The 27,300-nt window shown below is 40.6% G+C and overlaps 1 protein-coding gene across 3 annotated transcripts in view; it reads right to left on the bottom strand.

Moving 5' to 3' along the window:
• Positions 1–27,300, bottom strand: part of LOC132398994 (dynein axonemal assembly factor 8) — a 181,029-nt gene that overhangs the window by 102,556 nt on the left and 51,173 nt on the right. For all 3 annotated transcript variants that reach the window (XM_059978835.1, XM_059978834.1, XM_059978837.1), the window contains exons 9-11: positions 21,448–21,792; positions 7,984–8,143; positions 4,434–4,622 (exon numbers count right to left, since the gene is read on the bottom strand). In XM_059978835.1, coding sequence (XP_059834818.1) covers positions 4,434–4,622; positions 7,984–8,143; positions 21,448–21,792 — 694 coding nt within the window. The remainder of the gene's footprint in view (positions 1–4,433; positions 4,623–7,983; positions 8,144–21,447; positions 21,793–27,300) is intronic.

The following is a 27,300-nucleotide window of genomic DNA, read 5'->3' as shown; positions in this document are numbered from 1 at the left end:
GCTATCACTCTCTGGGTAAAGAAGTTCCCCCTCGTGTTACCCCTAAACTTTTGCCCCTTAACTCTCAACTCATGTCCTCTTGTTTGAATCTCCCCTACTCTCAATGGAAAAAAGCCTATCCCACGTCAACTCTATCTATCCCCCTCATAATTTTAAATACCTCTATCAAGTCCCCCCTCAACCTTCTACACTCCAAAGAATAAAGACCTAACTTGTTCAACCTTTCTCTGTAACTTAGGTGCTGAAACCCAGGTAACATTCTAGTAAATCTATTGTCTATTTTGTTGACATCTTTCCTATAATTTGGTGACCAGAACTGTATACTATACTCCAAATTTGGCCTCACCAATGTCTTGTACAATTTTAACATTACATTCCTATTCCTATACTCAGTGCTCTGATTTATAAAGGCCAGCATACCAAAAGCTTTCTTCACCACACTATCCACATGAGATTCCACCTTCAGGGAACTATGCACCATTATTCCTACATCACTCTGTTCTACTACATTCTCCAATGCCCTACCATTTATCAAATATGTCCTATTTTGATTAGTCCTACCAAAACATAGCACCTCACACTTATCAGCATTCAACTCCATCTGCCATCTTTCAGCCTACTCTTCTAACTGGCTGAAATCTCTCTGCAAGCTTTGAAAACCTACATCATTATCCACACCACCACCTATCTTAGTATCACCTGCATACTTACTAATCCAATTTACCACCTCATCATCCAGATCATTAATGTATATGACAAACAACATTGGACCCAGTACACATCCCTGAGGCACACCACTAGTCACCAGCCTCCAACCTGACAAACAGTTATCCACCACTACTTTCTGGCATCTCCCATCTAGCCACTGTTGAATCCATTTCACGACTTCGATATTAATACCTAACAATTGAACCTTCCTTTCATGTGGAACCTTGTCAAAGGCCTTACTGAAGTCCATATAGACAACACCCACTGCTTTACCCTCATCAACTTTCCTGGTAACCTCTTCAAAAAATTCAATAAGATTTGTCAAACATGACCCTCCACGCACAAATCCATGTTGACTGCTCCTAATCAGACCCTGCCTATCCAGATAATTATATATACCATCTCTAAGAATACTTTCCATGAATTTACCCACCACTGACGTCAAGCTTTCAGGCCGATAATTGCTAGGTTTACTCTTAGAATCCTTTTTAAACAATGGAATCACATGAGCAATATGCCAATCCTCTGACACCATCCCCGTTTCTAATGACCCTGTCTCTTTATTGACTACAGCTCAGCATTCAATACTATCATTCCCTCAAAACTGATCAGTAAGTTCCAAAACCTTGGCCTCAGTACCTCCTTGTGCAATTGGATCCTGGTTTTCTTCACTTGTCGACTCCAGTCAACAACATCTCCTCCCTAATCTCCATTAACACAGGTGCACCACAGGCTGTACTTGCTTTACACTTATGACTGTGTGGTTAAGCACAACTCCAATGCCATATTCAAGTTTTCTGATCACACCACTATCACAGGCCGATTCAAAGGTGGTAGTGAATCAGCAAATAGGAAGGAGACTGAAAATCTGGCTGAGTGGTGTCATAACAACAACCTCTTACTCAATGTCTGCAAGATTTCAGGAGAAGAAAAATTATAGACTTCAGGAGAAAGAAAAAGAGATCCACGAGTCAGTCCTCATTGGAGGATCAGAGGTGGAGAGGGTTAGCAACTTTAAGTTCCTTGGTGTTATTATTTCAGAGGACCTGTCCTGGGCCCAGCACATAAATACAATTATGAAGAAAGCATAGCAGTGCTTCTAGTTCTTTAGGAGTTTGCAGAGATTTGGCTTGACATCTAAAACTTTGACTAACTTCTATAGACATGTAGTGGTGTGTCTATTGACTGGCTGCATCAAACTTGGTACGGAAAAATCAATGTCCTTGAATGGAAAAATCTACAAAAAGTAGTGGATATGGCCCAATCCATCGTGATTAAAGGATCCTTGCCTCAATGCTTGTGCTGTTGGTTCAGGAAGTCAAGGACTTCCTGGTTGGTGATTGTACACCTTGAGCTTGGTTGAAAGCTGAATGTCCTTGTACTCCAGAGCTTTGACACAGAGTTTTCCTGAGTGCCTGGCTGGCTTTCTGGATCCTTGCTATGATCTCTTTGTCAAGGGATCCGTCACTGGAGATGGTGCTTCCTAGATACTTGAAGCTCTCCACATTTTTCAGGACAGTGCCGTCAATGATGATGCATGGCTGAGGAGGGTGACAGTTTGGTGCAGGTTGTAGGAGAACTTCTATTTTACTGAGGCTGATTGTCAGGCCGAACAGCTTTGAGGCTGTGGAGAACTCATCAACAATCGTCTGCAGGTGGTTCTCCTGGTGGGCCATGAGGACACAGTCATCAGCAAATAGGACTTTAGTGATTAGCCTCCTCAACGTCTTGATCTTTGCAGCAAGGCGTCTCAGGTCAAACATCAATCCATCTAGGCGATATCTTATGTAAATACCCAGGTCTAGGTCCTTAACAGCATGCTTCAGCATTTGGGTGAAGGAGAGGTTGAAGAGCACTGGTGCTAGAATGCACCCTTGCTTCACACCATTTGAGATGTTGAAAGTCTCAGATGGGGAATCACCTGAGAACATTTCTCCTGGTATGCCATCGTGGAGCAGGCAGATAAATGGAGTGAATTTCTGCGGGCAGCCAAGCTTTCTAAGGATGATCCACATCACGTTTCTGTTGATCGTGTCAAATACCTTTGTCAGATCAATGAAGACAGAGTATAATGTCATGTTCTGTTCCAGGCACTTCTCCTGCATCTATCTCACTGCGAAGATCATGTCGACAGTGCTGCATTTGGGACGAAAGTCGCATTGTGACTCGGGAAGGTTCTCTTCTGACACTATTGGAATAAGTTTGTTGACTGATTCCAGTTTTCGACTGAACTCCAGTTTTTGTGCCACTGGAGTAGCTACTTGTTATGTAAAAAGGCAGACCTACCAAAGGAGCAATCTGTAATATCATTAGACTTTGTCTGGGTTGCCTCATTTAAGTGGTTTGGACCAGTCTGAGTGTAAAGGCACAAGTACATGTAACGCTTACGCGACAGGCTGGTATATGTCTAGGGGGAAAATTCCAGCCACCCGCCAAACCCTGCCTCCCGTATACACAGATGCTGTGGAATACACATTAATGCAACGTTGCACACACAATATCAAGCTCACACCAGGTACGGTTACAGAATACACTTTATCTTACTAGAACTAAGTGATTAATAACGATACAGTACATATGAAGGAAAAGAAAATAAAGAAAAGATGCCAAAACTTTTCAGAGTTCAGTCAATCTAGTGCACATCGTTGGAGCTCAACCATCGGACCATTCAACCCCTCTTTGCTCTCCTCCGACCTCCACGACCCCGCACCTGGGACCACCCGAAGTGATCAACCGAGCGGTGCGGCACGCGTCCACCTTCTTCGCCGTCTTCTCCCCGACTCCTGAAAAGACCGCGAAATCCCAGCTCCCAGACCCACAAGAGAAAATAACATCCAACCCAATTGGTTAACAAATGAATACAATCCCCGTTATCAGCAATTTTAACTTAAACAAGCTGCGAGAAGCTTCGAGAATGCTCTGCAAGAAACACTCCCTCACTGGTTAGCATAACAAAGAAGCAGTTTTACTTTTAACAAACAAAGAAGCCATTTTGATTAACATACGCAGTACATACACAAGGCTGGGATGAACAGAACCATGAAACAACAACCATTAAGAAGGAGACCCAGGTAGGTCAGGTGACCTTGAGCCAATGAGATGGAGAGCCAATGGTTTCATTGATGAGGAACAGTTATAAGAGTCAGGAGCTCCAAGTACACAGGGGTGATAACTCTCCAGCAGCCAGAGGTCAACCATCACAGATAAGGAGGACCCCAAGGACATGTGGAGATTGGGACTAGGTATGCCTGGCCAGTGTAGACTCCTTTCCCGGGTAATATCTTTTCTCTTCATTGACTGTTCATGGAAGGTCAGGGTTTCTAGTAGGGTGCACACAGAGACAGTTTGTGGACCCCCATGCTTTTAGTTGAAACAACAGAAGTTACTTGTTGGTAACTACAGGTTCTCTGTGCCTCAGTGTCAAATCAAATCAGGTCGGATTGTGCTAAACAGCCTGCAAGTGTTGCCACACTTCCAGCACTAACATAGTATGCCCAGAACTCACTAACCCTATCCCAGATGTCTTTGAACTCTGGGGGGAACCGCATGCAGTCACAGGTGAAACAGAGAAATTTTTTACAGAGAGCGGCAGGAATTGAACCCCTATCTTATAGCTGGCACTGTAAACGTTGCACTAACTGCTACACTCCCATTCCACCCAGCTGAGCTAACACTCAAGTGCAAGACCTCAGTATATGAGTGGCCTGGCATCATCAGAATCTTACCAGAGAAAGGAGCCATGATACCAGGGCATTGTATAAACTGGAGGAAGCCACTGCACTGTCCAGTGAGAAGGTCGTCTGCTGTCCAGTTGTGACCAGTTGGCCGCAGCTGGAGAGATGGACTGTAAGTAGAAGCTTTTCATCTCGTTCCTTCTCAGGCAAAGTGTGGATGTTGGGCAAATAGGAGGCCTCCTAAAAAACAGAGAATGAAGCAACTTTCAATTCAAATTCCTCCAACGTACAAATTCATTGAGAATGAGACACAGTGGATGCTAGAACCTTGATCAAAAAGGCATTGATACTCTGGATGCCTTATAGGATACAAGTAATTCTGCCTCATATTTCACACAGTAATTGCATGCATCCACTTGTTTATTCCCTCCATTTATATCTAGCATATTATTACTTTTTCCCAAAGCATTGTGAATAGAGCAGAGATAAAATCCCATCACTATCTTCCACTCTTCTCAACATAATGCCCTTTGGATGAAAAGAGTATGAAATATAGGTGATGAACATGAATTGTCTACAACTTGGGTACATACTCAAGAATATTGGCAAAGGACAAAGACAGAATGTTCTACTGTTGGCACCACACACCAGCGCCCATAAAGACAATGAAGAACAGTGTGATTCTCTCTGCACATACCACATTGAAGAGGAGCAGCATTTCCTCTGCATTCCCTGTGTTGAAGAGGAGTGGTGTTCCCTCTGTATTCACCGTGTTTAGAGGAGTGGTGTTCCCTCTGTATTCACTGTGTTTAGAGGAGTGGTGTTCCCTCTGTATTCACCGTGTTTAGAGGAGTGGTGTTCCCTCTGTATTCACCGTGTTTAGAGGAGTGGTGTTCCCTCTGTATTCACCGTGTTTAGAGGAGTGGTGTTCCCTCTGTATTCACCGTGTTTAGAGGAGTGGTGTTCCCTCTGTATTCACCGTGTTTAGAGGAGTGGTGTTCCCTCTGTATTCACCGTGTTTAGAGGAGTGGTGTTCCCTCTGTATTCACCGTGTTTAGAGGAGTGGTGTTCCCTCTGTATTCACCGTGTTTAGAGGAGTGGTGTTCCCTCTGTATTCACCGTGTTTAGAGGAGTGGTGTTCCCTCTGTATTCACCGTGTTTAGAGGAGTGGTGTTCCCTCTGTATTCACCGTGTTTAGAGGAGTGGTGTTCCCTCTGTATTCACCGTGTTTAGAGGAGTGGTGTTCCCTCTGTATTCACCGTGTTTAGAGGAGTGGTGTTCCCTCTGTATTCACCGTGTTTAGAGGAGTGGTGTTCCCTCTGTATTCACCGTGTTTAGAGGAGTGGTGTTCCCTCTGTATTCACCGTGTTTAGAGGAGTGGTGTTCCCTCTGTATTCACTGTGTTTAGAGGAGTGGTGTTCCCTCTGTATTCACTGTGTTTAGAGGAGTGGTGTTCCCTCTGTATTCACCGTGTTTAGAGGAGTGGTGTTCCCTCTGTATTCACTGTGTTTAGAGGAGTGGTGTTCCCTCTGTATTCACTGTGTTTAGAGGAGTGGTGTTCCCTCTGTATTCACCGTATTTAGAGGAGTGATGTTCCCTCTGTATTCACCGCGTTGAAGAGGAGTGGTGCTCACATCTCAGAAGACCTCACATGGTCTACTAACACCACAACAACAGTTAAGAAAGCACAGCAATGCCTGTTTTTCCTCAGGACACTGAAGAAAGCCGATCTACCTGAACAGATGCTGGTGACCTTTTACTGCTGCACCACAGAGAGCATCTTAACATACTGCATCTCTGTGTGGTATCTCAATTGTACAGCAGCTGATAGGAAAACACTTCAGCGGGTCGTCTCTAGCACACAGAAGATCATCAGGACACAGCTCCCAGCCCTGGAGGACACCTACAGCTCACGCTGCCTAAGGAAAGCTACATGCATCTTAAGCATAATCACACACCCATGCAATCATCTGTTTGAACTTCTTCCATCTGGCAGAGGTTATAAGATTTTCTAGGCCCGCACTTCCAGACTGAAAACTAGCTTTTCCCCGAAGCTATAATTGCTCTGAACCAATCGATCAAGCATCATCCATAAATTTGTTGCATTGCTACTTTTAATGCTGGTTTTATGGCTGTCATGCATATGGTTTTATGGCTGTCATGCATATGGTTTTATGGTGTAACTTTGAAGAGGAGCGAGTTCTCTCCGCACTAACCGCATTGAAGAGGAGCACGTTCTCTCTGCACTAACTTTGAAGAGGAGCGTGTTCTCTCCGCACTAACTGCATTGAAGACGAGTGTGCTCTCTCTGCACTAACCACATTGAAGGGGAGCATGTTCTCTCCGCACTAACTGCATTGAAGACGAGCGTGTTCTCTCCGCACTAACCGCATTGAAGACGAGCGTGTTCTCTCTGCACAAACCGTATTGAAGAGGAGCGTGTTCTCTCCGCACAAACCGTATTGAAGAGGAGTGTGTTCTCTCCGCACTAACTGCACTGAAGCCGAGCGTGTTCTCTCCGCACAAACCGTATTGAAGAGGAGCGTGTTCTCTCCGCACTAACCGCATTGAAGAGGAGCGTGTTCTCTCCGCACTAACTGTATTGAAGAAAATCGTTGTTCTCTCTGCACTAGCCATGTTGTTGAAGAGCAGCGTTCCCTCCACAATAACTGCATTGATAAGCAGTACTCCCTTTACACTACTGTGACTGAGAACATCGTTCCCTCCACACTCAGCAGGGTGAAGAGGAGTAGCAACACACAGACAAAATGCTGGAGGAACTCAGCAGGCCAGGCAGCATCTAGGAAAAGAGTACAGTCGATGTTTCGGGCCAAAACCCTTCGACAGCGCTGGAGAAAAAAAAGCCGAGGAGCAGATTTAAAAGATGTGGGGAGGGGATAGAGAAACACAAGATGATAAGTGAAACTGGTGGGGGGGTGGAAGGATGAAGTAAAGAGCTAGGAAGTTGATTGGTGAAAGTTGATATGTGTGGCTTCCTGTATGTCAGTGAGACCAGACGTACATTGGGAGAGCACTTCACCGAGCAATGACGCTCCATCCGCCATTTTAATTCTACTTCCATTTCCCATTCTGACTTGTCCATCCTTGGCCTCCTCCACTGTTGTGATGAGGCCACACTTGGGTTGGAGGAACAACACCTTATATTCCACTTGGGTAGCCTCCAACCTGATGACATGAACATTGATTTCTCAAACTTCTAGTAATGTCTCCCACACACCCCTTTTTCTCTCTCTAACCTTATCTCCTTGCCGCCCATCACCTCCCTCTGGTGCCCCACCCCCTTTTCTTTATTCCATTGCCTTCTGTCTCCTTCACCAAACAATTTCCCAGCTCTTTACTCCATCCTTTGCCCCTCCAGGTTTCACCTGTTTCTCTCTCCCCTTCCCCCATTTTCAAATCTACTCCTCGGCTTTTTTACTCCAATCCTGCCAAAGTTGGCCCAAAACTTTGACTGTGCCTTTCTCCATAGATGCTGCTGGCCTGCTGAGTTCCTCATCACTTTTTATGTGTTGTTTGTATTTCCAGCATCTGCAGATTTTCTCTTGTTTGTGAAGGGGAGGAACATTCCCTCTGCACTAACCGTATTGAATAGGAGCGGTGTTCCCTCTGCGCTTCGGTGCTTCCCTGTCACAGATCTCAGTGGCTTCAGGCTGTCCAGTTGCTTGTTAAGCCACTTCCGGCTCTGCTGCTCCTTCCTGTGGCACTCTCTTGTCTGTTGGTCAGCTGCCCCGAGACTCAGGCTGTAACATGAATTATTGGGTTTAAATTATATCAGACTTTACAGTGGTGAAGGAAATAGCATGGGGCAGTGAACACTTCATCACAAAACACTGAGAAAGGAGATCCTATTGGCTATTTATTGCTACAGATGGAGCGCAGATTCCCAGTGAAATGTAGGTGCTTCCTTTTATTTACTAGTTAATGTGGTATGAAAGCAAACAAAATTCACACTGGACCTTGTCCCTCTACAAAGTCCTCTTCTCACTTCTGCCATCCCGAAGGAGGTTCGGAAGCCTAAGGACTCACACCACCCGATTCAGGAACAGTTATTAATCCCTCAACCATCAGGTTCTTGAACCAGAGGGGATAACATCACTTTTCATTTTTATAATCTTTTTATTAATACATAATCTTCTATAGCTATAGGAATAATACAAAACATCAACAAATTAATATGTATACAATTAATAGAGCTGAAGAAAAAAAACTAATCGTAATATATAAAAATGAAAAAAAAATTATATATAGAAAAAAGGAGGAAAAAAAAGAACCTCATCTAACTAAGAAAAAAAAAACCCATTAACTACAAAAAAATCCATTAGGAATCAACCCCTGGAAGCAATACTTTTAACCATCATCTAGATATATATAAAAAAAGTCATCAACCGCCAAGTCACATTTTTGAAAAAAAGATAATAAAATTGGAAGGAAACCATACAGAATAATTCAAATTAAATGGTAATATTTGGCAAAAGAACCCCATCTTCTCTCAAAATCAAATCGAGGTTCATCAGTTCTACTTCTAATTTTTTCCAAGCTGAGACATAACATTACTTGAGAAAACCATTCAATTAATGTAGGGGAAGAGATATCTTTCTATTTTAATAAAATAGCCCTTCTTGCCAACAATGTAGCAAATGCAAATACATGTTGATCTGAAGATGAAATACCCTGAATATGATGCTGAACTATTCCAAATAGAACAGTTAATCTATTAGGATGTAAATTAATTTTCAGAGCTTTAGAGATTGTAGAAAATAAAGATTTCCAAAACAGTTTTAATGAAGAACGTGACCAGAACATATGTGACAAAGTAGCTACTTCAGTTTAACATCTATCACAGTAATTATCTACACTAAGAAATATTTTAGATAGTCTCTCCTTTGTTAAATAATAATGATGGACAATTTTAAATTGAATTAAACAGTGATTGGCACATATAGAAGAAGAATTTACGTTTTTCAAAATTCGAACCCATTCTTCATTCACAAAGGTTATATTAAGTTCTCTTTCCCAATCTTGTTTAATCTCTAGTGATAGGTTCTCTTTTTGTAACAAGAGTAAATTATAAATTCTGCTATTGGAATCTTTCACTAAAGGATTCAATTTCAAAATGGTATCCAACAAATCAGATTCTTGTAAATATGGAAACTTAGGTAAATGTTGTTGTAAGAAAGTCTAATCTGAAAATATTGCAAAAAATGTGTATGAGCAAGAGAGTATTTGTTAATTAATTCTTCAAAAGTCATCAATCGACCATCACAAAATAAATCTGTAAAAGAATGGATCCCTTTATTTTTCCATAGGAGAAAAATGGGGTCGGTTATTGAGGGTTTAAATGAAAAGTTTCGATATAAAAAACTAGACAACTTAAATTGTTTAAAATTTTAAAAATTACGAAACTGAATCCAAATCTGTAAAGGTTGTTTAATAACTGGGTAAAAATTTAAATTTGGAATTTTAGAAAGCTGTAAAGGTAATGAAGCTCCTAATATTGAAGTTAAATTAAATTGTTTATCAGCTTTTAATTCCAAATCAACCCAAAGTGGTTTTTGGCTCTTATCAAGCCAGTATAACAAAAAACATAATTGTCTAATATTCACAGCCCAATAATACAGTCTTAAATTAGGAAGTGTAAGTCCACCATCTTCTTTGGGTTTTTGTAAATGATACTTATTCATTCTTGGTCTCTTATTGTTCCAAATAAAGGAAGAAATAAGAGAGTCAATTTAATAAAAAAATATTTTTAGTTAAAAAGATTGGTATATTTTGGAAAATATATAAAAATCTAGATAAAATTATCATTTTCACAGTATGGATACAACCAATTAAAGAAAGAGTAAGTAGATTCCATCTAGGAAATAGTAATTCCACGGAGTCTACTAGAGGAACTATATTAGCTTTATAAAGATCTTTATATTTTTTAGTAATTATAATACCTAAATATCTAAATGTATTAACAGTTCTAAAAGGAATATCATTATATGTACTAACAGGAGCATTTAATGGAAACAATTCACTTTTATTCAAATTAAGTTTATATCCTGAAAATTTTCCAAAATCTTTAAGTGTTTCCAAAAGATTAGGAATTGATTCCTCAAGATTCGAAATAAAAATCAAAAGATCATCTACATAAAGAGAAATCTTATGTTTGGTTCCATTTACAGAGATACCATGAATGTTTTTGGTCTCCTGCAATGTTATAGCTAAAGGCTTCAATACAAGATTAAATAATAAAGGGCTTAATGGACATCCCTGTCTAGTACCACGAGAAAGTGAAAAGAAAGAAGACCTATAATTGTTAGTAATGACCGTGGCAACAGGGTTCTTATAGATCATTTGAATCCACCTATTGAAGTTATTACCAAAACCAGGTTTTTCTAATACTTTGAACAAGTACAGCCACTCAACTCTATCGAATGCCTTTTCTGCATCGAGAGATAACACATTGAGGTTGCTTAGATGGTGAATAAATAATGTTCATCAATCTCCGAACATTAGAGAAAGAGTAACGGCCTTTAATAAAGCCTGTTTCATCCATTGAGATAATCTTAATTAAAATAATTTTCCAAGTGGTTAGCAATTATTTTAGAAGGAATTTTTGCATCCACATTTAATAACGAAATAGGTCTATATATGATGAGCATTCAACAGGGTCTTTATCTTTTTTAAGAATTAAGGAAACAGATGCTTCATAAAAAGAAGAAAGTAAATTACCCTTCTCAAAGGATTCATGAAATATTCCCAAAAGATACGGAGAAAATAATCTTTCAAATTTTTTGAAAAATCCCACCAAATAACCATCAAGTCCAGGAGCTTTACCTGACTGCATTGATAAAATAGCTTTCTGAAATTCATGCTCGGTAATTGGAGCATCAAGCATCTGTTGATCTTCAACAGAAATTTGTGGAAATTTAATCTTATGTAAAAAAGCTTCCATTTTGGAGGAATCTGCATGAAATTGAGATCTATAAAGATCAGAGTAAAAATCTTGAAAAATGTTATTAATATCCTCATAGTTACTTACTATATCTGTATTGGTTTTATGAATCTTTAAAATTTGTCTTTTAGTTCTAACTGCTCTTAGTTGGGAATCTAAGAGCTTATTACTTTTAACTCCAGAAATATAAAATTGACTTTTCAATTAAAGCAAATATCCTTCAATAGGATATGTTAGTAATAAGTTTTATTGTGATTGTAGTTCTACTCTTCCTTTAAATGAAACAACATTTGGAGAGATTGCATTAATGTCATCTAATTCTTTAACGTTTAGAAATTTTATCTAATTCCATTCTTGTTTGTTTCTTCAATTTAGCTATATACGATATAATTTGACCACGTAGATAAGCTTTTAATGTATTCCAAATTACTAACTTTGAGACGTTTCCTATATTATTAAAGAGAAAAACTCTTTTATCTGAATTTCAATAAACTCAACAAATTCTTCACTTTGTAATAAATGTTCTGGAAAATGCCAAAATGATCTGGTAGAAACAACATCTTTCAATTCAAATATTAAATTTAAAGGAGCATGATCAGAGATAGCAATCATATCATACTCACATTTCTGAACATTACATAAAAGTCAAGGGTCAACTATAAAATAGTCAATTCTCGAATATTTATTATGAACATGTGAGAAAAAGGAATATTCTCTATCACTAGGATGCACATGCCTCCAGACCTCAATTAAACCATAATCAATTAAAAAGGAATTAATAAGTGATGCAGAACAGTTAGGAAGTTGATGTTTGGATGATGACTTATCCATTAAGGATTTAAGCAAGTATTAAAATCACCACCCATTAATAACATATATTCATTTAAATCAGGTAATAGAGCAAAAACGGATTTAAAAAATGAGGGATCATCAACATTTGGTCCATAAATATTAACCAAAACCATTTTCTTATTACAAATTATTCCTTTAACAATTAAAAATCTACCATTAATTTTGGCTATAACATCCTCCTGATTAAAAGGAATATTAGAATTGATAAAAATAGAGACACCTCTAGTTTTACTCTGGGAGTTTGCATGGAATAGAGAGTCCTTCCAAAATTTAAAAAATCGATTTTTATCAGATAACCTGATATGCGTCTCTTGAGCAAAAACTATATCAGGCTGGAATCAATTTATAACTTTAAATGTCTTCTTATGCTTAATAGGGTGATTCCAACCACGAACATTCCAAGTTAAAACATTTAACTGTTTAGATGTCATCATGAAACTTTGTATCTAAAAAAAAGTAGTTTGATGCATGTCAGGATAAAGTGATCAAAAATGGCGGAGATGAACAACAATAAAAATAATTAGCGTATGCTCCAGGATTACATAATGGGGATAAAAAAAGAAAAAAACACCCAACCTACAAAGCCCAGAAACAAGTCGATGTCAATCGACGCAAGCCCCAAGAAAAGCATAGACGCAAATACAACTCCATCTAGCTAAGTAATAAAAAAATCTCTATCTCCCTCAACCGAATAAAAATCTCATTACAGTCAACATATATCTCAGTATAATTAACTTGGAAGGATAGTGTTTTTCTTGTAAAACCAAACGACCTCCAATTTGAAAGTAACCTTCATAATATTAGATAAGGGAAGAAAAACACATCCAAAACAATTCTTGGAATATTTGCACAAAAGAAAAACAATCGCCATCTTTAAATAGTCCAATCTGTCTTTAAACTACAAGGAAATCCAAATAATTACTTTAAAAAAATCTTCAATAATGCATACAGAATAAAAACAAATGATTTATTTAAATGCTGCAAAAAAAAGTTCTAGATGGTTCAAACTTAACTATGGCCTATCAACAGTTCTCGCACTATATCTTCTAAGGTTGAAACCCTCCAAACCAGACTTTTTCAAAAATAAAAATACATTTTAAAATAAAGACTTTCTGTGATCATCAAATCTTCCAACTTTATCAGTCTTTACACTGCGAGACACTCAAACCATTATAAGTCATTCAACTTCAGGCTTCAGATTCATCGTCATTGAAATATTTGCACAGGAAAAAAACAATAGTCATCTTTAAATTGTCCAGTCTTTCTTTAAAATGTATGAAAGTCCAGGTAATTACTTAAAAGAAACTTTACATAAGCATACAGAACAAACAAAAAAAATAGCTGGTACCTTTAAACGCTACAGAAAAAAAAAGTCTAGATGGTTCAGAATTATCTACAGTCTTTCAACAGTTCTCCCGCTATATCTTCGGAGGTTAAAACCCTCCAAACCAGACTTTTTCGGAGATAAAAATACATTCTAAGGTAAAAACTTTTATAACCATCAAATCTTCCAATTTCTTCACTTTACACCACGAGCCAATCAAACTATTATAAATCATTCAATCTTCAAACTTCAGATTCACCATCGTACTCGTCAGACTCAATTAATAAAACGCAATGCTTCAGCTGGATCATGGAAAATACGAATTCCAGAATTTTTAATAATGATCCTTAATTTTGCTGGGTACTGTAGTGATGGAAAAAGCTTCTTTTGATAAGCTAGTTTCATAGAAGGAGCAAAAGCAACGTGTTGTTTAACAATTTCGCGTGGAAAATCTTCAAAACAATGGACTTCTGAGCCTTGAAATGAAAATATTCTTTGTTTTCTTGCAAGCTTAATAATGCAATCCTTGTCTCTAAAATGGAGAAAACGCACAACAATATGCCTGTTTTCACCTTCATCCGAAGATTTTAAAGCACTGGTTCTGTGAGCCGATTCGATCTCAGGGAGTTGCGAACAAACCTCCGGAAATAAAGACTGAAACATTTTAGCAAAATAATCCAGTGTGTCGGCTGATTCTGATTTCTCTTTTAATCCAACAATTCAAATATTATTCCAACATGATCGAGCTTCCAAATCCACGATTCTTTTTGAGCCTTTTCCAAACAAAAAGAGAGATCAGCCGCATTTTGATTAACTTCTTTAAGATCAAGGCTCAAAGAGTCAATTTTTTCTTATATTTTTCTTTTAGTTGAGTTATTTCAGCGCAGATACTGCTGATTCGAGATTCTAATCTCTTGACCCAAGGGGGTTCTTCCTCGTACTCGTCAGTCTTCTTAGATTTCCCATTAAACGGGTCTGGTGGTCTTCAAAGTAGCCATAACTATTGCTGTAGAAATTCGACTGAATAAAGTTGAAATTTCAAAGTTTAAATCGGAAAAGGCAGAGATTAAAGGCGGACAGTAAGCAACTGGGTCTTACATGTCCGAAAGCGGGAGGCGGAGTCTTTGGGATAACATCACTCACCCCAACAATGATCTGTTTCCATAACCTAATGGTTCACTTTCAAGGAATCTTCAATTTATGTTCTCAATATTCATAGCTTTTTTTTGTTTTTCTTTTTTTTATGTTTGTTTTGTTTGTTGTCTTTTGCACATTGGTTGGTTGTCTGTCTTGCTGTGTGTGGTCTTTCATTGATTCTATTGTGTTTCTTCTATCTACTGTGAATGCCCACAAGAAAACGAATCTCAGGGCTGTATATGGTGGCATATTGTATATGTACTTTGATAATAAGTTTCCTTTGAACTTTGATGCTCCAGCAGTGATGTGATCTTTCCCTATTCTCTGGTGCACAAGGTCTCACTCTGTGCCAATCAGTTATAGTTTGGAGAAAGCCAGTGTGGCTGCTGGGGGCAACAAGATAAACTTAGGCTTGCCTAGCACTTCCACCCCAATGTCATCAAACTCACTTCCACTCATTTACCTGCATCTGTTGGATACAGACACAGTCAGGCTTGGTGTGATAGTCACCATATAACAGTGTACACAAGGCCTGGCAAAACCCCAAGGAATCTTTAAGACACACAGGAGCACAATTAGGCCATTTGATCTATCAAGTCTGCTCTGACCTTAAATCATGGATGATTTATTTTCCTTCTCAACCCTATTCCTCCGCCTTCTCCCCGTAACATTTGATTAATCTAACTGATAGACAATAGAAAATCGATTGATGTTGTGTAGTTGGATCTTCAGAAGACCTTTGACAAGGTGCCACACATTAGGCCATAGATTACAGGAAAGATTCTAGCATAGATAAGGCAATGGCTGATTGGCAGGAGGCAAAGAGAGGGAATAAAGGGGACTTTTTTTGACTGGCTGCACGTGACTAGTAGTGTTCCTTTTTACTTTATAGGTCAATGAATTGATGGCTTTGTTGCAAAGTTTGTAGACAATATAAAGATAGGTGGAGGGGCAAGTAGTTTTGAGGAAGTTGAGAGGCTACAGAAGGATTTAGATGAGGATAATGGGCAAAGAAATGGTAGATGGAATACAGGGTCAGGAAGTGTATGGTCGTGTACTTTGGTAGAAGAAATGAAAGGGTTGACTATATTCTAAATGGAGATAAAATACACAAAAAAACTGAGGTTCAAAGGAACTTGTGAGCCCTTGTGCAGAATCTCCTCAAGGTTCCCTTCAAGAGGACTAAAATATAAAAGCAAGGATGTAATGTTGAGACTTTATAAAGCACTGCTGAGGCCTCACTTGGAGTACTGTGAGCAGTTTTGGGCCCTTATCCTAGAAAGAATGTGCTGAAACTGGAGAGGTTCGAAAAGAGGTTCACAAAAATGATTCCAGGATTGAATAGTTTGTTATCTGAAGAGCATTCGATGGCTCTGGGCCTGAATACACCAAAATTTAGAGGCATGAGGTGTTACCTCATTGAAACCTGTCAAATTGGTAAAAAGTCTTGATAGAATGGATGTAGAGAGGATGTTTCCTACAATGGAAGGATCTAAGACCAGAGGACACAGCCTCAGAATAGAGGCGGTTCCTTTTAGAAAGAAGATGAGGAGGAATTTCTTTAGCCAGAGAATATTTAAGGTAGAGATGGATAGATTCTTGATTGGTCAGGGCATGAAGGGATCTGGGGCTGAGAGGAAAATCAGATCAGTCATGATGAAATGGTAGAGCAGATGATGAGCCAAATGGCCTAATTCTGCTACAATATCATATGGGTTCTAATCAAGAACCTATCAACCTCTGCTTTAAATACTCCCAATAACTTGGTCTCTGCTGCTGTCTATGGCATTGAATTGCACAAATTCACCACTCTCTGGCTAAAGAAATTCCTCCTCATCTCTGTTCTAAAGGGGCGTCCCTCTATTCTGAGGCTGTGCCCTCTAGTTCTAGACTCCCCCATCTTCTCCAGATCCACTCTATCTAGGCTTTTCAATATTTGATAAATTTCAATGAGACTCCCCCCTCCATTTTTCTAAACTCCGGTGAGTATAGGCCCAAGCATCAAACACTGCTCATATGCTAACCCTTTCATTCCTGGAATCATTCTCATTAATCTCCTCTGGACCCTCTTCAATCCCAGCACAACTTTTCTTAGTTAAGGGGTCCAAAACTGTTCACAATACTCCAAATGTAATCTGACCAATGCCTTCTAAATCCTCAGCATTACATCATCAAGGATTGCTGCCTTTAGGGACTGTTGATGGTAAAGCACTGCCTATCTCTTTAAGGTTACACATTTAATAAATTAACTGTAACAAGCTTCCAATAATAATGGTTCCCTTAGGGTATCTTTAATATTGAATAAAATTCTACTGAATGTAACAGAGTTAAAATGGGAGAGCTGAGCAAATGTATTCAAAAAGATGCATTTGGAAGGAGCTGCCAGAGGAGTTGATGGAGATAGGAACAGTATCAATATTTAAGAGGCACCGGAACAGGGTAGTTGAATGAGCAGGCCAGAGAGGGAGATGAAATTTATGCAGAGCAATGGGATTAGTATAGATGGGCAAGTGGATGCAGTGATTCAAAGGGCCTTTTTCTATGTTGTACGACTTAATAACTCAATGCAGGGTTTAAACTGGATCTTAAAGCTAATTTGAATCAGAATCAGTTTAGTATCACTGACATATCTTGTGAAATTTTGTGGCAGCAGTACATAGCAATACATATGTATAAGTTACATAACAAACAGTTTGAAAAAGTTAAATTAAATATGTACAGCAAACAGAAAGAGAAAAAAATTCAGGTAGTATACATGGGTTGATTGTCCATCAGAAATCTGATGACAACGGGGAAGAAGCTGTTTCTGAAACTTTGAGTGTGTGCCTTCAGGCTCCTACACCTCCTCCTTGATGGCAGCAAATGACAAGAGGGGAAACATGAGATAACGTAAAACTGCAGGTCTCAAGGCCTAGAAGGGATTTACGCTGAAGATGCTAAGGTACTAGTGTCAGGATGGACAGCTGGGCCTAAGGTATTAGTGTCAGGGCAGTGAGCTGGTCCTGGGGGGTATCAGTGTCAGGGTGGGTCACAGGTGCCTGGGGTACCAGTGTCAGGGTGGATCACTGATTCCTGAGGTACTAGTGTAAGGGTTGGTCGCTGGTAGCAGTATACATTCCACCTCAGGCCAATGTCAATTAAGCTTTAGATGACCTGAGCAATGGGATTAACATGCATGAAACAGCGCACCCTAAAGCCTTCACTATAGTTTTGGGAGATTTTAACCAAGCCAGTCTAAAAAATATTACTAAGCAATTACCATCAACAGATCACTTGCAATATTAGAGGAACAACACACTGGACCATTGCTACACCACCATCAGGAATGCCTACCATGCTATTCCATGCCCTCACTTCGGGAAGTCTGATCACCTGGTTGCACTTCTACTGAGTATAGGCAGAGACTTGTCTTGTTTATTATTTATTGTAATGCCTGCACTGTTTTGTGCACTTTATGCAGTCCTGGGTAAGTCTGTAGTCTAGTGTAGTTTTTTCTGTGTTGTTTTTACGTAGTTTAGTGTAGTTCTTGTATTGTTGCATGTAGCACCATGGTCCTGAAAAACATTGTCTCATTTTTACTGTGTACTGTACCAGCAGTTATGGTCAAAATGACAATAAAAAGTGACTTGACTGAAGACTGCAGCAACAGTAGTGAGGACCAAGGAGGTATGGACAAGAGAAGCACAGGAGCACTTACATGACAGCTTTGAATTGGTGGACTGGACTGTATTCAAGAATTCATCTTTGAACCTGAATGAGTATGCTTTGCTTCAGTATTCACTACAGAAAAGGACCTTGACTTACAGCCGACTGAAAAGCTTGAGCACATACAGCTTAAGAAAGACGATGTGCTGGAGCTTTTGGAAAGCATCAAGTTGGATAAGTCACTGGGACTACATGAGATGTGCCCCAGGCTACTGTGGGAGGCGAGGGAGGAGATTGCTGATCTTCTGGCAATGATTTTTACATCATCAATGGGGATGGGAGAGGTTCAGGAGCATTGAAGGGTTGCAGATGTTGTTCCCTTATTTAAGAAAGGGAGTAGAGATAACCTGGGAAATTATAAACCAGTGAGTCTTACTTCAGTGGTTGTTAAGTTGATGGAGAAGATCCTGAGAGGCAGGATTTATGAACATTTAGTCAGGCATAATAGAATTAAGAAGAGCCAGTATGGTTTTGTCAAAGGCAGGTCATGCCTTACGAGCCTGACTGAATTTTTTGAGGATGTGACTAAACACATTGATGAAGGTAGAGCAGTAGATGTAAAGTATATGGATTTTAGCAAGGCATTTGATAAGGTAATCCATGTAAGGCTTATTGAGAAAGTAAGGAGACATGGGATCCAAGTGGACGTTGCTTTGTGGATCCAGAATTAGATTGTCCACGGAGGGCAAAGAGTGGTTGTGGATGGGTCACATTCTGCATGGAGGTCGGTGACCAGTGGTGTACTTCAGGAATCTGTTCTGGACCCTTTCTTTTCATTATTTTTATAAATGACCTAGATGAGGAAGTGGAGGGATGGGTTAGTAAATTTGCTGATGACACAAAGGTTGGAGGTGTTATGGATAGTGTGGAGGGCTGTCAGAGGTTACAGCGGGATATTGATAGGATGCAAATCTGGGCTGAGAAGTGGCAGATAGAGTTCAACCCAGATAAATGTGAGGTGGTTCATTTTGGTAGGTCAAATATGATGGCAGAATATAGTATTAATAGTAACTCTTGGCAGTGTGGAAGATCAGAGGGATCTTGGGGTCTGAGTCTGTAGGACACTCAAAGCTGCTGCGCAGGTCATCTCTGTGGTTAAGAAGGCATACGGTGCATTGGCCATGGGATTGAGTTTAAGAGCTGAGAGGTAATGTTATGGCTATATAGGACCCTGTTCAGACCCCACTTGGAGTATTGTGCTCATTTCTGGTCACCTCACTACAGGAAGGATGTGGAAACTATAGAAGGGGTGCAGAGCAGATTTACAAGGATGTTGCCTTGATTGGGGAGCATGCCCTATGAGAATAGGTTGAGTGAACTTGGCCTTTTCTCCTTGGAGCAATGGAGGAAGAGAGGTGATCTGATAGAGGTGTATAAAATGATGAGAGGCATTGATTGTGTGGATAGCCAGAGGCTTTTTTCCAGGACTGAAATGGCTAACACGAGAAGACACAGTTTTAAGCTGCTTGGAAGTAGGTACAGAGGAGATGTCAGGGGTAAGTTTTTTTATGCAGAGAGTGGTGAGTGCGTGGTATGGGCTGCTGGTGAAGGTTGTGGAGGTGGATACGATAGGGTCTTTTAAGAGACTCCTGGATAGGTACATGGAGATTAGAAAAATAGAGGGCTATGGGTAACCTTAGCTAATTTCTAAAATAAGTACTTGTTCAGCACAGCATTGTGGGCCCAAGGGCCTGTATTATGCTGTAGGCTTTCTATGTTTCTATGATTTGCAGAGGGCTATCTCAAAGGCAAAGAGACAATTTTGAACGAGGTTGGAGGCGACATCAGATGTACGACATCTCTGGCAGGGTTTGCAAGACATCACTTCCTACAAAGCAAAACCCAATAGCATGAGTGGCAATGATGCTTCACCACCAGATGAACTCAACCCCTTCTACGCCCGCTTTGAAAAGGAGAATATAACTACAGCTGTGAAAATTCCTGCTGCACTTGATGACCCTGGAAACTCTGTCTCACAGGCCGATGTTAGGCTGTCTTTAAAGAGAGTGAACCCTCACAAGGCGGAAGGTTCTGATAGAGTACCTGGTAAAGCTCTGAAAACCTGTGCCAACCAACTGGTGGGAGTATGCAAGGATATTTCCAATCTCTCACTGCAATGAGTTGCCACTTGCTTCAAAAAGGCAACAATTATACCAGTGCCTAAGAGGAATAATGTACAGGGTAAGACAAAGGAACACATACCAATCCTCATAGAGTGATCAGAAGTGGAGAGAATGAGCAGCTTCAAGTTCCTTGGTGTCAAGATCTCTGAGGATCTAACTGGTCCCAACACATTGATGCAGTTATAAAGAAGGCACGGCAGCAGCTATATTCATTAGGAGTCTAAAGATATTTAGTATGTCAACAAATATTTAAAAACTTCTATAGATGTACCAAGGAGAGCATTCTGACAGGCTACATCACTGTCTGGTATGGGGGGGCTACTGCCCAGGACTGAAGAAGCTGCAGAGGCCTGTAAATTTAGTTGGCTCCATCTTGGGTAATATCCTACAAAGTACCCAGGACATCTTCAAGGAGTGGTGTCTCAGAAAGGCAGTATCCATTACGAAGGACCTCAAGCACCCAGGGCATGCCCTTTCTCACCGTTACCATCAGGTGGGAGGCACAGAAGCCTGAAGGCACACATTCAACGATTCAGGAACAGCTTCTTCCCCTCTGCCATCTGATTCCTAAATGGATATTGAATCCTTGGACACTATCTCACTTTCTTTTAAAATATATATTATTTGTTTTTTGCATGATTTTTAATCTATTCAATATATGTATACTGTAATTGATTTTTAATTTTTTTATTATTTTATTTTGTTTTTCTCTTCTATTTTATGTATTGCATTGAACAAATTTCATGTCACATGCCAGGGATAAAAAACCTGATTCTGATTCTGGTGTCTGAGGTACTGGTGTCAGGGTGGGGAACTGGTCCTGGGGTAGCAGTGTCAGGGTGGGGAGCTGGTGCCTGAGATACCACTGTCAGTGTGAGTCACTGGTGCTCCCAGTCAGGGTGGATCACTAATGCTTACCCAAAGTATAGCTCTCCTCTGAAATGCCCTGACATATAGCCCCACCTGTTTTCACTTGCAGACTGGTGTTTTTCCTGCAACTGCTCTTTCTCACTCCGTCCAGTGACTGTTGAAGGACACCGGCCAGTCAGCTGGTCACCACGAGCACTAGGCACCTCCTGACCTCCCCTCTCCATATTGCAGCCTCGAGCCCCAGACATTTTCTCTTGTTCACTGATGGTCTTGCTGCTCTCTGGCCTTAGTTTTCTTCTCTTCTTCTGCACCCTGGTTTCTATGTCTGTTGCAGTTGGCTGCTCAAGGGCACAACTGGAATCTTTTCCTGGGGTTCTTGAGGAGTTGACAGAGCCTTTACGTAGATATCTAAGCAGCATGCTTTTCCCCGTACAGTCACTGCATTTGATAGAGAACATGATACAATCAGAGATGTGGCTCATCACAAAAAGAACTCAGCAGGAGGGGAATAAACAGTCAACATTTCAGGCCGTAACTCTCTGCATCCTCTTCCATTGTTCACATCAGAGAAAAGTCAGATACCCTGGGCCTACCTGTGAGCACAGACAGGGTAGTGCTCTCCCCTGCCCTGTTGTGACCCAACAAGCCAGATCTGTCCCTTGTACAGGCTCACAGTGAGATAGGAAACTGTTACCTTCATCTTTTGGTAGAATTGGAAAAAGATCCTGATGAAGAGTCTTGGCTTGAAACATTGACTGTTTATGCCCCTCCATCAACGCTACCTGACCTGCTGAGGTCCTCCAGTATTTTGTGTGTGTTGCTCAAGATTCCCAGCATCGACAGAATCTTTTGTGTTTACAAGTAAGCTCATTATTCTCCAAGACAAAAGAGAATGCATATGCTTGAATCTGGAAGAAATCATTGTTCCTGATTTGTCCTACACACCAATGTATAGTTGACTCTCCCCTCTTGCCCTGTTCTCTTTGCTGCCATCAGGGATGAGATACAGGAGCCTGAAGACACACACTTAATAGCTTCTTCCCCTCCACCATCAGATTTCTGTATGGCGAACCAATCCATGAACACTACCTCTCTATATTTTACTCTCTTTTTGCACTACTTATTTAATTTATTTTTATATATATATATATATACCTCTTATTGTTCATTCTCTATCCATGACCATGATTAAAGAATAACATCATTTCTCTAGGTACAAAACTCAGAATGTTGCAGTGCTACGTTCATTCCACACTAACACATGGAAGCGAATGTTGGACAATATCAAAGCAAAATGAGTGAAGACTCCAAGCTGTAGAGATGTGGTTTTTGAGAAGATTGATGAAAATATCATGGAAGGACAGAGTAACAAATGAGGAAGTGTTGTGAAAAGCTGGAATAAGTAGAGAGCTGATATCACCAACCAGGAAACAGCAGGTGGAGCTTCTGAGACATGTAGGAAAGAGAAGCTCAAACATCTTACAATGACAGGAAAAATTGAAAGAAAAATTTGCTGTCGACAGCAAATAACATTCATGACTTATATCAAAGAATGGACGGGAAAAGTTTTGAACAGCTTTTTAGAACTTCTTAGATTAAAGACAGAGGAGAGACCACGATCACTCACGTCATATGGCACGGTACATAATGATGCTGATACTTCTTGTTGTAATTTAGATTTTTTTTGCTTTTTTTTTGCACCGTACTGCAGCCACAAACCAAACAAATTTCACAGCAAATGCTAGTGATATTAAATTGCACAGAGACATAAAGTAATAGAACACTACAGCACAGAAAGAGGCCTTTCAGCCTATCTAGTCTGTGCCAAACCATTATTCTGTGTAGTCCCATTGACCTGCACAAGGACCATAGCCATCCATACTTACCCATACTTTTTGTTGAAATTGAACCTGCATCCACTACTTCCGCTGGTAGATCATTCTACACTCTCACCACCCTCTGACTGAAGAAGATCCCCCTCACGTTCCCCTTAAATATTTCACCTTTCACCCTTAATCTAGTTGTAGTCTCACCCAACCTCAGTGGAAAAAGCCTGCTTGCATTTACCCAATCAATACCCCTCATAATTATGTATACCTCGATCAAAGCTCGTCTCAGACTTAAATGTTCCAAGGAATAAAGTTTTAACCTATTCAATCTTTCCATTTTACTTAGGTCCTTCAGAGCCAGTAACATCCTTGTAAATTTTCTCTGTACTGTCTCAACCTTCTTTACATTTTTCCTGTAGGTGGTGATCAAAGCTGCACACAAAACTCCAAATTAGGCCTCGTCAACATCTTATATAATTTCAGCATAACATCCCAACTTCTGTACTCAATACTTTAATTTATGGACAATGTGTAAAAAGCTATCTTGAATACCCTATATACCTGTGACATCTTTTTCAATGAATTATGGATCTGTATTCCCAGATCCCTTTGTTCTACCACACCCCTCAGTGCTCTACCATTCACAATACAAGACCTACCCTGGCTGGTCCTCCTAAAGTGCAACACCTCACACTTGTCTGCATTAAATTCCATCAGCTATTTTTCAGGCCATTTTTCCAGCTGGTCCAGATCACGCTACAAGATTTATTAGCTTTCCTCGTTGTCCACTACATCCCAATCTTCATGTCATCTACAAATTTGCTAATCCAGTTCATCACATCCAGTTGTACAGATTGTTGATATAGATAACAAATAACAACGGACTCTGCACTGATCCCTGCGGCACACCACTAGTTGTAGGACTCCAACCAGAGAAGCGACCACTCTAGCTTCTGGCTAACGACCAAGCAGAAGTTTGAAAGGAGAATTTACTCAGGTCCACTGCTTGAGAAGAAAAAGGCAGCATAATAGAGCCTTGACGAGCACCGATCCGGACATCAGAAGTTTGAAAGGAGGGGATCTCACTCAGGTCCACTGCCTGAGTAGAAAAATGGAAGGAGCAGATCGTGGCCACATAATTAAGCTTTGACCAGCAACCAGTTGGTGCTTGGGATTGATCAGCAAGAGCAAATTAAAGGAAGGCGGGACAAGCGCAGCAGCCATTGTCTGAGTGTACAAAGTCACAGTGGTGATCTTGGGGCTTTACCTCTTTGTTGCTTCAGTGAAGAGAGGCTTCCGTCAGAAAATGCAAAGAAAAGAAAAGAAAAGCTCTAGATTAATTTTTTTCCCTTCCCTTTTTTATATCTGCTCAGTTAGGACAGTAGAGATGCCAGGCAGGATAGTTGGATGCTTCTCTTGTGGGATGTGGGAAGGCAGGGAGACATCCAATAACCCTGACGATGACAACTGTGAGAAGTGCATCCAGCTGCAACTTCTAACAAACCGCGACAAGGAGTTGAGGCTGGAACTGGATGAACTCTGGATCATTCAGGTCATTGAGGCAGTGTTAGAGAGGACATATAGAGGGGTAGTTACACCCATGTCTCCTCATCAACAGATATATCACTTTAGGTACTGTTTACTGGGGGAGTGGAGGGTTGACCTAGCAGAGAAAAGTCTCAGTGGTTGGGTCCCTGGCACTGAGTCTGGCTTTGTAACTCAGACGGAAGAGGGGGAGCAGAGGCATGCTCTGGTGATAGGGATTTGTTAGATAGGGAAACAGAAAGGAAGTTCCATGGATGAGAATGAGATTCCCAGATGGTATGTTGCCTCCTGAGTGCCAGGGCCCGGGACATCTCAGAATAAGACCTCAGCATTCTTAAGTGGGAGGGTGAACAACCAGAGGTCGTGGTCCATGTAGGTACCAATGGCATGGGTAGGACAAGTGATGAGGTTCCGCATTGGGAGTTCTTGGTGTTAGGTGCTAAGCTAAAGGGCAGCACCTCAAGGATACCTGTACCATAAGCTAGCGAGGCCAGAACATGGGAAATTATACAGTTTAACACATGGTTAAGGAGTTGGTGTAGGAGGGAGCGCATAAAAATTTTGGATGATTGGACTCTCTTCCAGGGTAGTTAGGACAGCTCGCACCTGACCTGGAGGGGTCTAATATCATAGCGGGAAGGTTTGTTAATGCTACACAGTGGGGTTTAAACTAGAGTTGTAGGGGGATGGGAACCAGAGTGCCAGAACAGTTAGTGGAGAGGTTGTGGAGGCAGATGTTGGTAAGATCTCAGACAAATTCAGAAATCAAAAGGTTGAACATAGTGTGACTAGTGCCTTGAGCTGCATATGTTTCAATGGAAGAAGTATCGTAGGAAAGGCAGATGAACTCGGCATGGAACAACACCTGGAGTTATAATGTTGTAGCCATTAATAAGATTTGGCTGCAGGAAGGGGAGGACAGGCTCAATATTACAGGATTTCGTTGCTTTAGACATTATTGAGATGGAGAGATTAAAGGAGGAGAGGAGGCGTTACTAGTCAGGGAAAATGTCACTGCAGTGCTCTGTCAGGACAGACTGAAGAACGCAATTAGTGAGGCGTTATAGGTAGTCCTGAGAAATAAGAAAGTTATGAATACATAACTTTAACACGTTAGTGGGGATATGTTACATAACACATAACATATTAATGGGGCTATATTACAGACCACCCAGTAGTCTTACGGGACTTAGAAAACAATTTGTAAAGAGATCACAGACTCATTAGAAACATTAGGTTGTTATTTAAGTCCAGTCAAGTCAAGTCATTTTTTATTGTCATTTCGACCATAACTGCTGGTACAGTAAACAGTAAAAACCAGACAACATTTTTCAGGACCATGCTGTTACGTGACACAGTACAAAAACTGGACTGAACTACGTAAAAAACAACACAGAAATAAACAACTACACTAGACTACGGACCTACCCAGGACTGCATAAAGTGCACAAAACAGTGCAGGCATTACAATAAATAATAAACAAGACAAAAGGGCAGTAAGATATCAGTACAGGCTCTGGGTATTGAGGAGTCTAATAGTTTGGGGGAAGAAACAGTTACATAGTCTGGTCGTGAGAGCCCGAATGCTTTGATGCCTTTTCCCAGACGGCAGGAGGGAGAAGAGTTTGTATGAGAGGTACATGGGGACCTTCATAATGCTGTTTGCTTTGCAGATGCAGCGTGTAGTGTAAATGTCCATGATGGTGGGAAGAGAGACCCTAATGATTTTCTCAGCTGACCTCACTATCCGCTGCAGGGTCTTGCGATCTGAGATGGTGCAATTTCCAAACCAGGCAGTAATGCAGCTGCTCAGGATGCTCTCAATACAACCCCTGTAGAATGTGATGAGGATGGGGGGTGGGAGATGGACTTTCCTCAGCCTTCGTAAGAAGTAGAGACGTCGCTGAGCTTTCTTTGCTACGGAGCTGGTGTTGAGAGACCAGGTGAGATTCTCCGCCAGGTGAACACCCAGAAATTTGGTGCTCTTAATGATCTCTAACGAGGAGCCATCGATGTTCAGGGAGTGGTTGCTCCATGCCCTCCTGAAGTCAACAACTATTTCTTTTGTAGGTGATTTTAACTTTCCACATATTGACTGGGAATCCCATACTGTAGAAGGACTAGATAGGATAGAATTTGTCAAATGTGTTCAGGAAAGTTTCCTTAATCAATACAGAGAAATCCCAATGACAGAACATGCGACACTCTATCTGCTATTAGGGAATGAGACAGAGCATGTGTCTGAAGTATAGGGGAACACTTTGCATCTACTGACCATAATGTCATTAGTTTCAAAGTAAATCTGCAAAAAAAAAGGTCTGGTCTGTAGGTTGAGATTCTAAATTGGAGAAAGGCCAGTTTTGATGGTATCAGAAATGATCTGGCAAGTGTGGATTGCGACAGGCTGTTTTCTAACAAAGGCGTACTTGGAAAGTGGGAGGCTTCAAAAACAATATCTTAAGACCGCAAAGCTTGTATGTGTCTGTCAGAATAAAAGGTAAAGATAACAAGTGTACTGGAACCTAGGTTTCAAAGAGATATTGAAACCCTGGTTAAGTGAAAAAGTGAGGTG

This window comes from Hypanus sabinus, chromosome 9 (genome assembly GCF_030144855.1).
Source record: "Hypanus sabinus isolate sHypSab1 chromosome 9, sHypSab1.hap1, whole genome shotgun sequence".
Taxonomy (NCBI): Eukaryota; Metazoa; Chordata; class Chondrichthyes; order Myliobatiformes; family Dasyatidae; genus Hypanus; species Hypanus sabinus.
This window is presented reverse-complemented; position numbering and strand designations above follow the sequence as displayed.